At 38.5% G+C, this 13,696-nt stretch overlaps 1 protein-coding gene across 1 annotated transcript; it reads left to right on the top strand.

Moving 5' to 3' along the window:
* Positions 1 to 593: 593 nt before the first annotated feature.
* LOC146472344 (PRELI domain-containing protein 1, mitochondrial-like) lies at positions 594 to 11,401 on the top strand. Its single transcript, XM_085119686.1, has 6 exons — positions 594 to 681; positions 763 to 852; positions 2,442 to 2,517; positions 5,659 to 5,813; positions 8,961 to 9,063; positions 10,377 to 11,401. Exons 1-6 carry the CDS (start codon positions 650 to 652, stop codon positions 10,470 to 10,472), a joined length of 552 nt encoding a protein of 183 aa, XP_084975812.1. The 5' UTR covers positions 594 to 649; the 3' UTR covers positions 10,473 to 11,401.
* The last annotated feature ends 2,295 nt before the right edge of the window (positions 11,402 to 13,696 follow it).

Here is a 13,696-nt window from a genome sequence, read left to right as displayed (position 1 = left end):
GTGGGGTGGGGGGGGGGGGGTACTAAAAAAAAAAATTGATACGGGAAGGCTCCGCCCCGAGGTCCGACCCCTTACCCTTTTATATACCATTTTTGGCAGAGAAGGTACCCCTTTCGTATACCTTCCAATGGAAAGTAATGAAAGGCCCTTTTAAATACCTAAATGACAGATTTCCCTACCCTTTCATACGGCCTTTGACTCGTGAAATCCCTACCCTTTTATATACCTGAAGCGTGAAAAAGGTACCCCTTTCGGGCTGAGGCTCTCCCGTACAAAATATTAACGGCAGACTGATCCCAACGGCGGAGGTGACGAGCTTGAGAGAACAAACAACAAAAGCTAGAAGAACTGAAATCCCGTACAGGCCATTTTAGGGAGTAACCCCCCGGGTAATCGACTGAGCCAAAATGGCATTGCCAAGTGCCATGCCCTACGAGAAAAAATACACTTTTCACTTTTTGCTCTGACCCCACCGGGTGGAAGTCAGGCGATTAAAAATTTATTGGAAAAATAGCATACACTCAATTGACCAACGCTCGCGCGTTTCGTCAAGATTGACCGCGAGAGAACTGAGACCTGTTGCCTGGTAACCTCGCATTTTCTTTCGTAATATACATTTCATTTCACTGTTGTTTGCTGCGTTTACGAGATGAAATTCTACTGTACAAATTGCATACTTAAGTAAGTAGTTTTTGCTTTTAACTGTTTCACTTCTTGCTTGGAGAAATAGGCTATCTCTTAAATACATTGTGGTGTTTCTAGATTCAACTGGGATCAAGTAACGACTGCTTTTTGGCGGCGATATCCGAACCCGTTTAGCAGACACGTGCTATCGGAGGATGTAATCGACAGGTAGATATATTGTAATTTCTCGTATTTTAGCTGTATTTAATTTTATTTAATGGTTAAGACTGATAAAGTTATACAGGGAATGATTGTTTAGTTTGTCAGCAAAATCTTACGGAGTCTTGGTACATTTTAGTCCATTGATAAAGGCGTCGTGACTGGAAACACGCAAATATTTTGGCTCATTGATGACGTTGGAAATTTTAATTAATAACTTGTTTTGCCTTCTCGCTTGCAAACATATCGTCGAAATAGTGTTTTCATTTGAAGCAAAGCCATAAATGCATATTTTTTTAATCGTTTTGTTATATGCAGGTTTAAATATTTTGTCAAGAGAATGGCGCTGTGACATTTCCAATATCGGGGATTTAATAAATTTACATGTATTCTGTTTGATATTGACAAGGTTTGCTTCACCAAAGAAACTTTTACGCTTGAGTACGTGTATTTATTGAATGAAGACGCAGTTTTTTGGAACATTTTTGGTATTTTCCAGTCTTCTTGAACTTTGGTTTCATTCACAATGTTAAACAAGTTACCAACCATCAAATCTGTAAGAGATGCTTCGTAGACAGGTCTTCATAAGCAGTGGCCTGCGTGGCGGGCGCATATAACAGTTGGGCTTCTTTGCAGCATCCATGTGCCAATATGAATATGCATTTTTACTACTTTTGTTTGAAAAGGCAAAATTTTTGAAAATGCATGTTTTTTTTACCAACCTGTTTTTCACATGAAAGAAATGTGATGGTATATTTCCAGCCTGGTGAATGAATGAGAATGATGATTATTCTAGAAAGTGACGCAGGCATACTGTTTTTCATACTTTGTATGTTTCACTGTCTACGTAAGCAATATTGAAAACACCAGTCTACGGGGAATGGCATAACTCAACCAGATTATAGTGTTGTAGTGACTGTTTTGTCATCGTTTTCGAAACCTCCATTCTCATTTGTTTTTGCCATCCACATGTGATTTTGGTAATATACAGTGGCTCTCAACCCCTGCTCTCTCTTTTAAACCGAACCTGAGGCCCACTGGGCTGAGGGGCTGGGATATTTTGTTCCAGGAAGGTCCGCACTTACTTGAAGGTCTGGATTTGGCACTGAATATATGTGTGGATGACATGGAGAGCTGAACCCAATTGTCAAAAAATCCTCTGTTCCCAAATAAAATGGAATGAAAAAAGATATACAGCTGTATGTGTGGATGGGGTCCCAGATCCTTTAAGGTAGTGTTGCACTACACTTGTTATGCAATTTGGCTCAATGTCATATAATAAAACAGACAGACTCTTAATATAATAAGAGTTGTTCTGTCACCAGAAGGGGTACATTGTAAAATTAAAGAAGTTGCAAAAATGAGTCACTACTTTGTTGCAAAATTTGATGCAGTTGTTGCAGAAAGTTCATAACTGTAGAATTCCATTGACTTTCTGTTGCCATTGCAAGGTCTGCAGATCATTTTGTCTTATAACAATATTGGCCATTGTGAGATAGATTACGTCATGTCATTCACTGTGTAACCTGTGTAACAGTACCAGAAACTTGTCTCACCACGCTGTATTAAATAAATGTTTTATTTATTATTTATTTCAGATCTTTTGTGGATAACAAACTTGTCACTAAAAAACTCATAACAAAAACAAATAAACTTCCAAGATGGGCAGAAAGGGTAAGCAGCTACATAGAAAATTATTTCTATTTTAACACTTGGGGTAGTTTCTTCTTTCTAATAGGTTAGGGCCGTCATTTTAAGTCTTAAGCCATATGTTTCATTCAGTCTCATCCATAACAAACTTGTTGGTTTATACCTTGAACCATAAAATCAAGGCTGGTCTACATGTATTGCATTTCTCATAACTACTCCTCATACATTTCTTGTGTTTTTAGTTGGGGGAGGTTGTTCAAACATCAAGAGATTTGACCTTTAAAGTGCCCATATCGGAAAATTTTTTATTTTCTTTTCTGAATCTAAACATCACCCTAAGAACTTCAGTGAAAAAATTTTTCGATTTGCATAAAACGCGAATTTTTTATGAATTTTACAAATCTTTAAAATCCTATTTTATTGCGGTCCACCCACCCCGCTGATGAGAATGCCGACAGGCTCACAATAGGGCCACGTGACATGGTCTGTGACGTACATTCAGGAACTCTCGAGTCTATGCACGCACTTGACCTTCAGTAAAGTACATTCGCGGCAGAAAGAAAATCGTCAGATTCACCGGTAGGAAGGAAAAACTTAGCTCCAAATAAGTATATTCCATGGCAGAAAACTTATCTGACACGGAAAGTGAGCAAACCGCTGAAGAAAGCAGCTAGGACGAATTTGAAAGCGTCGAAGTCGAGGCAATAGATGGCGTCCATCTACTACTGCTGCAAGGAACTCGAAGGCAATTGGGAAGCGCTGACTAGCGACATTGTTCTCGCGGAACTACAGGAAGGACACGTGTTGAACTGTGATAATAATAGCTTGTCTCGTTCTCTGAAATTTCGGCCGTAAATTTAATTGTAGGATGGAAGTTGTTAGCTTGTCCAATGAACAGGTTAATTTCCTTTTTGTCACTGTCCCACAGTTTACAAAATCCATTGTATCTTTTAGGCGCATACGTCTTGCGAAATGTTCGAAGTCTAACAAGAGTTGGCGTCTAATGTAATTCGTGTCTGTCACCGGTGTCGGGACAAATTTGAGCCCTTTAGAAATAACGCTAACAGGCTGTCGCTAAGTTGTTTGTTTGAAAAATTCTTCATGAATTTCTCGTGTTTTTCTCTTTGTATCTCAATCCATTTTTTTTGCCAATTTTTTTCTGCGCTCTTTGCGCTTGTTATTTGTTTTGTGCCCTTTTTTATTTTGAACCCCCGTTGTGGTGGTTAGGTTTTCAGAGATAAAGCTGTTATACTTTTCAACATTTTTATTGTTTGCAGAATTCTGCAACACATGTGTGTACAATATTTGTTTGAGCTCGTTGAATTCTTGCTGCAGTTTATCTACCATATCTACATCGTGGTTTACAATGTTTTCTGTGTCCGCCGAGTGCGACCGTTCTCGCATCGATCTATTTACATCAGTGGTAGCATTTGTGCTAGTATTTTTTGAGAGCTTGGTCTCAACGAAACTTCGCGGATCTCACGATCTATGAGAATATATATCAAAACAATTACGCTATATTCTATAAAACTTGCGACTGAGTTAACAGTGGGGTCAAACTATAAACCTCAGAAGGTTACAACGCTTAGAATGTCACAAGCGGGTGTGAATATTCAGCATCGAAAGCTTACCATTCACTTTTCCCTGCTCCTCTTCGAAGGTGTCTCTCGGTCTTTGTCTTCCTTTCGCTTAGCTGTTTTAAAGGATAAACACAAACGCGATGTCATCCTACTTCAGTTCACGTTTTAAGTTTAAACCTGAATTCATCAGCCTTGTGAAATCTTCGTCATTGAAGTGCATCGAGCACAAGGACGAGGTCTTTCTAGGCGCGCGTCCACATCTTCCTCCGCTCCAGCATAAAATCGATCCATTTCTTTCGCCTCCTCAGTCTTTGCGGGCATGTAGTGCCAAAGAAAGGAATCCTGTGCATGCTTATTCCATTTGCTTCGTCTTTGATGTTTCCACATCTCGCTGCAACACATCTTTCCGGCATTTTCGAGAAACGTGCAGAAATACCGCGACTTGTTTTCAGTGAGATCCAGAGAAAGGCTGAAGTCACGTGTTCCTGAATCTACGTCACAGCTCTTGCTAAACCGAGAGGAGACTAATGCGAATCCTGGGCCAAAATGGCGGCAAATTTGAACGTCTTATAAAATTCATAAAAAATTCGCGTTTTATGCAAATCGTAAAATTTTTTCACTGAAGTTCTTAGGGTGATGTTTAGATTCAGATAAGAAAATAAAAAATTTTCCGATATGGGCACTTTAATTTGGTGACCATTTCATTTATGTTTCTCATCATCTGCATGCATGTTTAATCAGGATGTGAGATTTTAACGAGGAAGGAGATGCTGGTCACTAAATAGCTATAATAAATTTGGGGACTAAAGGGTTAACATGGCCTTACATATATAGACTTAAGGGGAGAAGTCGCAAAAGTGGTTGACAAAGTCACAACAGCGAGCGATGAATGACGCGAGAAGTCGACTTGTTTCACTTGCAGGGATTTGAATCAGAGCCTTAATTTTGGGTGCCAAAAAAATGATTGACATTTTGTCAAGTGTGGCATACTCATTCTTCCTTCACACTAACGTTCCTTGATGTCAAAGGTACAAAAATCCACCAGTAAATTTGGCGCTTTGCAAGTGTAGAAAGTCCTTTCCAATGAGGGAACCAAAAGCAACTTAACATAACATTGGAAAGGGGCTTTTAGAAAGTCTACATGTACATGAGGATAAACTCCCTTGGCACAGCAAATGTTTTCAAACATCAATTTTTCATGTTGTTGTTTTGCTATTGTTTGAAAAGTATCTTATTATCTATAAGTCTTTATGACGAGAAAGTTCAAACGCGTTAACAAAATTCACATTTAATTAATGTTTAGTTTGTTAGTTCCCTGAAAATGTCTCATAAAATGTAAAACTATGGTGTTTAAAAAAAAATTCACCTGGACTGTCTGTGGTCCAAGTAATTTGTAATGTGTGGTTTCAGGAAATCCACTTTAGGAAATCCCTCTAGAAATCCACTTTAGCTTCACACTTTCCTTTAAAAAAGGGTCAACTTTAGAGGTCCCCTCTCCTTTGGAATTTCCATCCATGGATGTTTCCTGGAACCACACAATTTACTTTTTTCACTTTTATTTACCGGTATTATTTTTTGTTTTCAGTTTGTAAGTTCCACAGTAGCATGTATTGTGGAAGAATCTGTGCTGGATCCTGAGGCTAAAACCCTGACGACCTACACCAAGAATATAACATATACAAAACTGATGGCAGTGGAGGAAAAATGTGTCTACTCAGTACATCCAACTAACAGAGAATGGTAAGTACTACATCACCAGTAAGGATAGCTCAACCAGTAACTAACGTACCAGAAATCAAGCCTTATTTCAACATGCTAGTTGTAAGATTTCACCCCTATTGTTCATGAGCCCCGGCTTACTGACAAACGACCAATAACATCTGGACTTTGTTGACCAATCAGGTTAACAATCAGAGACGTATATACCACCTACTGAAGTTCCACAATTCACTTGACTCTGAAGATGACTTCCGCTCAGGTTGTCAAAACGTCAGTCAAAGTCACCGCAAACAGTCCTTCTCAGGACTACACTAACCCGGATGATCATAATTTACAAACTTATGACATGACTCCTGGGTTCAAACCATTTACAATAATACCACTGAACTAAAGGAAAACCTGTAGAGAGATACGTGGTTCTACCTGGTGTGCCACAGCTAATGGACTGGACTTCTGGCTAGGAATCAGAATTCTTCTTATAGGCAAGGCGACATGACCTAGTGGTTACGGTGCCAGACTTGTATACAGAGGTCCTAGGTTAAGTCCCTCTCTGACCACTTGGATTTGCTTCACAGTAGCCCTGTTTTCAAATCCAAGGCCATGCTTTGTAAATAGTTTGGTTTGCCTCCCACCAGTTGGGATTGTTAACAAATGTTATGTTCAATTTGTATATTTATTTCACTGATTTGTAGTGTCTCCAATCAGCGCCACAGTGCTAAATGTAAATACTTTGACGCTTAAATGATCATTTGATTTTTAATTTGTTTTATCAAGACCGTGAGCAGTCATCATTTTTTCTGCATATGTTATGTGTGAATATAAATTTAGACATGCAAGAAATTGATCTCTATCTTGCTCTCTCCCCGTGGCCACTTTTCTGGTGGCTTGTGGTTTCGCTGTTTGCTGCGCACTCGATCTGACACGCACTACCAAAATCAGAAGAGAGACTGCTTGTAATGGCTTTGGCACCCCCTTACTTGTGAATAAAATTTATTGATACTGCTTGCTTGAAAAAAAAACACCATTGAAGTCATAAACTGACTCTAAAAACAAACTAGCAAGGTTTTTAAGAAAGCAACAGACTGAAGTAATTTGCCTGAAGTTTAATAGTTTAACAGGTTTCAAATGGCATGTGTTGTAGGTTAAAATGAATCCCAGGTAGAAATGATTTCAACCTAGGTTGATTTGTATTTTCCTTTGTCTCAGATGTAAATTACCCAACCTTAACAAAGGAAATGGCTGACTAGGGCCCTTAATGACAGAAAACAAACAAATATTTTACTTTCTTTCTTAGTATCTTTCAGGACTTCAGATTTTATTCCAAATTTTAGTTAAAAGTTCTACTGCCTGCATGTCATTCCTAACATTTGTTATTGTCACTATGCCAATTGGGTAATTTTCAATTAGCGACTTGCTTGTAAATAGTCAGCATGAGAAGCACCACTGATATCGAGACGGGATGCATCATAATCCACCTGTATCTCAGATTATAACACTACTCAGTTTCAATTTACCATTTTGCTGTTGATGTTTTTTTCTCATTTTGAAATAAAGTGATCTTGTGTTAACTTCAATTATTACTGTCAATGTGGCAATACCAAAACAACCACACAACATTTCACCTCACCTTTCTAATCCTAAGACACTGTCCAGTGTCGCAGGAAGCTCGGGAATGCTCCTGGAATTGGGGGGGGGGGGGGGGGTTGGGGCATGTAAAAAAAGTTGGCCTTCAAAGCAGGGGAGATGGGCCAAAATTAGGCTCTGAATGAGCAGTCACTCCCACATAATTACTATAACGGTATGAATAATGATGCAAGGTATCCCATTACCCCAAAATACAATTTCTGACTTTCTGAAAATTTCAATTTTTCCCACAGAGCATGCCTATTAACCTCCCCCCCCCCACCCCTGTACTTTGTTACTTGAAGACAGTAAACTCATACTATCATAGACCTCATTCATTAAAAAATACCAGTACCCCATTACAATATTATCAGTCATTCTTTTCTTTCCCCTTTGGTTCAGATGACCACCAATAACAGGCACAATGAAAATTGTCCATTACAAGAATGAGCTGGCTCTCAGCGCCCTTTGATTTTAAAATTATTTTAATTTGTCACACAGAAATATTACAAACAAGACGCAACAAAATAATTTAAATTGCAATGCAATGAACTCAACCAGGGCCACCCAACATTGATCAGCCTATCACAGGTCAAGTTTACATCAAAGGGGTCTGGCTTTGGTTGTTAGTAAACCAATCAAAAACGAGAATATTTCTTTAAATTTCAAAGTGTTGTTTTTTTTAACGTGGCCCCAGTTGAGTTCGTTGCACTGTACGTCAAAGGAAAAGTGACAAGGAAACCAAAAAGAAACTAGAAAGCTGATGCGTGATTTGGCCTATGGGAGGTGTTCCGTTACAGGACACTTAATGCACCACGTGGGGTAGGGTGCGTAAATTATGCCTCTCAAAGCTTTAGTCTCTCAGTGAACAAATGGCCTCTGGCAACAGATTTTATCTAATGAAGAATACATGTATCTGCAAATAGTTTTCCTGAAATGTAGGTAACGTTTTGTGTTTATATGTATTTGTTTGAAAAAGCTAATAATTACCGGTAAGTTATTGTTTTTAAAATAACCAACACCCTGTTTTCCATGTTCAGCTATTTGATGTGATCAATATGCATGTAATAAAATAATAGTATTATGAGCATTGGTCAGAACTTTTAATTTTGCCCCTGACTTTAGGGCAGAATCTTTGGTCCTAGTTCTATATATTTTCATTTCTATATTTTTGCTGTGGCTGATCAATATTATTAATTGCAATTAATTTTCAAAAATCTGCTACTTGCATGATTATAATCAATTGTTAATAGGTTGCAAACTTTGGAAAAAGAGTATTAATAAATTATGTTGCTGGCAGTTGATTGTACATGTAGTCTTCTGTATTATAGCATTGACAAGAAAATGCTTTGCCTTCAAATGTCTTGAAATATTATTCATCACTGGAAAAATGCAAACATTACTTAATCTATTTGTGTGCTTCTGTTAATTTTCTGTACTGTTTCCAAAGATTTTGCAAAATATAAATAAATTATGTGTTAGCCCACTTGCGGTATTCCTTATAGTTTCTTTTTTAATTAATTTTCATTTTTTAAATTGTTTCAGGATAACATGCAAAAAACAGTCTTGGGTTTCTTCTGGTGTGTTTGGGTTGTCAAGAGCAATAGAAAGATTTGGTGTTGAGAGATATAAATTAAATTCATCAAAGGTACAGTAAACTGTTATGATCATGATTCATTTTTTGCCCTTTGCCCACTGACTGACAGTTAAGATATACACTGTACTGTGATGAATTTAAAAAGCGCTCTAGAAAGAAAATGTGCCACTTAATACCTTTTGATTGAGTGGTCACACTTAAGGATTTAATCTGGACAGATTCTAGTATGAGGGAACTTGAGCAGCAGTGATGACAACACCAACAAAACTTTCACTTGAAAATATAACTTCACTTCATTTGTCCTACATTGCAGTAATTTATTATTTCAACTTGTCCAAGTTGTACAGAAATGGCGAACTACCAGGAGCCAAATTTGTAGGGAAAGTGTTCAAGTTAAGAAAGAGAATGAAAAATTCACTGTCATGTATTCCCATTCTCCACAAAACCTTCAATTTGAGCATTTTATGTTGTTGTTTTGCAGAGGATGGCAAAGAAATGTGCCAAAAATTAAAACGCATGTCCAGAGGGATCGTTGTTGCTCATTAAACCTATTGTTTGGAGGCGATGCTGTTGCTGTCATTGTCATTGTTGCTCACGTTTTCTATTAAATTAATAAAACCCCCAACTAGAAATTCATTGCCATTGTCACACCAGGATCTTTTAGATGCAAAAAGTTAGAACCACCTTGTACAGCTGTCCAGTACAGTGCAAGGAACAGTAGCATAGGACAGAGGGAATGGAAGGTTTCATCTCGTATGTTACACTCATGATTTCAGCCACAAACTCTTAACTTAATTAGAACCACCATTTACATCATACTGTAATAAACAGCACCATATAGTAAACTATAGCTTCTTATACAGTCACTCTTCCACAGTAGACCTACACCCTTGAAAAGCTCTATTTTCACTGCACCCTGATAACTTGCAGCTACATTGTTTTTAAGGGTTGGGAACATTGTTCTGTTGTTCGTTCTTTTGTCCTCTTTACCAACCATGTAAGACGTTGCAAACAGTGTAGGTCGCCCCACTCTTTGGGTTCGTGATGCATTCTTTCCTGGAGAAATGTGTCATGAGCCTAAAGAGTGTCTGCATAGGAGGCTAAGTAAAGCTAAGTAAGCTTAATTGCTTTTGTTTGTGTGGTAACACCAAAGTGACTCAGATGCTGTAATTGCTATGAATGTCACACTTGTAATAAAAGGGGCCACTGTAGAAATATACTGCGTTTTTGCTGTTCATTTGGATAGTCACAGGATTTTGAGTTTACTTCACCATGTTTACCGCCAAATTAGAGCAATACAGCTAAGAATCTTAGTGGATAATTAATAATATTACTACTATTGAGTTGCTGTTGTTTATTTACAGGCACTGAAAGGTCTGCAGATGATTCTTGAGAAAATGTATGTTCCTGAACGGCCGCCTCTCCCACTTTCTCATCTTCCGGTGCCACAGATGAGCTGAGAGTACTTACTTCTTGCAGATTTTACATTTTGTCCTCTTTAGTGCAGTTAGAGGAAAATCCAATAGATGCTTGAGGCCCATAATAAATGTGGCTGAAAAAGAAGGAAGGGGAGAAGTGACGTGCCAATTTGCACTTGTTATGTTTTTATGGAAGATGTTTTTGTCGCATCTACAATCTACTAGTCTTCCAAGAACAGCAGTCATACATGCAGTCCTTCTTATTCAGCCAGACTCTGACTATGAAAGAAAGGATGAGTGCATAGAAGGTGCATGGAAGATGTAGAAACAATTTACCCAAAGACAAGCAATCCAAGGATTCTCCTTTCGATCACAAAGTTAGCCTTTACTCTTCAACTATGGATTCAAGAGACCTGTCTTGTCTTGTGCAACATTTGCCCAAAGCAGCCATTTTAAAAATGCCACACAACAAGGAATGGATCAAAGAAAACAATTATTAGGCATGTTATGAGGACAAGCTGGGAAATATATTTGTTGAGGATCAAAGGATAAGACAGTGTACTTGTGACGCTATTTATATTGTGACTTTCAGTAGTCAACTTTGTAGTCAGGGATTAACACTTCTCATGTGACACTGTTCCAGCTTTCTTTCTGTAGAGAGACCTCTTGTTTTCAAACCTTCAAGCCCCAATAGTCACCAACATCTAAATTTTCCTAACAGTATCACTCCTTGATCAAGCATTCAGTTCAAGAGAATGAAGGAAATGATCAGCAGAGATTTATTTGTCTTGATTTTTAAAGCTAATTCTCCCTACTAGTTTGATGAGAGATAAATGGATAACAACAGGAGAATATGGATGTTGACTTGGAGGCTTAAAGGGTTAGTAAATGTTTCACTTCACAGGCAGCAGTTAACGTAATGACAGAGATTTTTCCTTCACATTAGAATAATATTGTTTTGTTTAATTTCCAAACAAGTTTGGGGCGAGGCCAGGGGGGGAGGAGGTTGAAAAGAGAAAATGCTGCTGAAAGAGCTTGTGTTTGTAATAATTATTAATCTTCACCCAGGCAGCATTATGTTGTTTACATGTACTTTGTTTTGAAGGCAATCCATGCTGTTGTAGTTACAGTCAACTCTCGCCTTGCGGACACCTCGCTATTACGGACACCCCGATAATACGAACAGCAGCTAAATCCCCAGCAAAATATATTACAGACGTTTGACTGAAATAAATTCGCGCTATTACGGACTCTATGACACTAACTCGCGGTCCCGAAGGTGTCCTCAATAAAGGGAGTTGACTGTTATGCCAAAATGTTCATTGGTAGGGATGTTAGTTTAATGGTAAAAAAAGTTCCGGTTTGAAGATTGATGTTTTTTTTAGAAGAAAGTTGTTAGAGATGAAATCCTCTTGTATACATATTGGGTGAACAGTTGAAGCTTACCCTGTAGATACGCGCTTTAGAGGATGTTGATCTTATCACAAATTGAAAAACAAATTATATTGATAATAAAAACCCCCAAATAATTTCGTAAGGATGCATAATGTCTAATAATATTACGTATGTTGACATAAATAAAAAGGTTATCTTTGTGCAGTGAAATTTGAAATATTTAAGTGCTTAAGTTATGCCACAGACGATAATGAAGTTAAACTTTGTCAAGCACTTTTTTAAAACTCTTTACCAGAACTAAAAGATTTGAAATAAAAAACAGCAACCTAGAACATTTTGGTGGTGTTTCTAGACTGGTTGAACCAGAATCTGTCTCGCTGGAGTCCTGGCTATTATTAAATATTTGGTGGATGCGCAGTAGAATACGAGCAATCCCGTCTCTTTCTTTGGAAAGGTAAACCGTGTGAACCACGCGCGTCGCGTTTCTTTGCGGGAGGCAATCTTCCCGAGCGCTCACGTGGACGGTGTCTACTTTTGTTACTGCGCATATGTTCTGCCTATCTCGAGATACTTGGGTTTCCTATGGGTGGTGCCTACTAATACGGGGATATTTTTGCGCGGTTTAAAACTATGAGAAGAAAGCAGAACTTAGCAAGTGCTTTTGGTATCCAGAAAGAAAACTGGGGGTAACCATGCATTTTTCAGAGATAATAAAGCTTCAATTTGGAAAAAAAAAAAAACCACACACACCATACATTGCTTTGTATTTTACTACTTTTTAGAACAATCTTTTAAAAAAATGCGTGGTCACCCCCAATTTTCTTTTTGGATTTCAATAGCCCTTACTAAGATCTGCTTTTGCCGCATAGTCAGAAACCGCGCAAAAATACTTCGGTATCAGCAGGCACCGTCCTTAAGATGATGTCTACATTGCGCGCGGACAACTTTCAACACAACATTTTGCTGCGGCAACGCGTTACGTGATTTTGGAGACAGGGAAAAAACTTACAACGTGTTGCCTCAACACAACTTTTAAGGCCGCAACAAACGTCCCGTGTAACATCACCTTTACTATCTGAAGTGGCGAGGGCCACGTAGACTCAGGTTTCGAATCCAACAATTTATTTACTTGAACCGAGGGGTTTAGTAAAATACCCTAATAAGAACGACTATAAGATGAACTAAACGCGAAAAAGACAATTGAAACCAAAACTGGACGACTGAAAAACACTTACCAATTGCTGGATTTAGGTGGGCGACTGATAAAATGAAAATGAAGTAGATGTTATGTAAGACTGAATTTACATATGGTGTGAAAATTGTTCAGGATGGAATGAAAGTGCTGGATACAATTAACTCCGAAAGAAATAAGGAAAATAAGGACTAAATCGTAACGCGCTAATTAAAAATCCCTTAGAAAAATAAGGGAATGCTCGTTGTCTAGATGCACAATTAAAGTTTCACAAAACGTTTGACCAGAAACACCGTCCAATACGGGGTGCCAGCAGAAGTCCATGGTGCTAGACGATGTTAGTCTGATATTGGACCAACACGTTCGTAACCTTTTGTCGGAGCTTTATTCTGTTAACAGGGGGAGGGGGTGGGTGGACACTTTCAGTACCCTTAATTCCCGGTCCCTACTCCTAATCTTTTGCTGTTGTCCAATTTAAAGCGTTGTCTTACAAATGTTTTCTCTCCTTGCCTATCACCTTCCCCAGTCCTATCCCCTGTCTTCAAGCATGATACCTGTACGCTCGAAACTGGAAACGAGCGCAAGATGTCTAGGTCTCTTTGCTCGTTCAAATTCTTGTTGGGAGGTAGAAGCATCCCCTCTTACTGTGGAGGGAAGGGAGGGGAAGGGCTTTAAGGGG

This window comes from Pavona decussata, unplaced genomic scaffold, assembly GCF_977016875.1.
Source record: "Pavona decussata unplaced genomic scaffold, jaPavDecu1.1 SCAFFOLD_100, whole genome shotgun sequence".
Lineage (NCBI taxonomy): Eukaryota > Metazoa > Cnidaria > Anthozoa > Scleractinia > Agariciidae > Pavona > Pavona decussata.
This window is presented reverse-complemented; position numbering and strand designations above follow the sequence as displayed.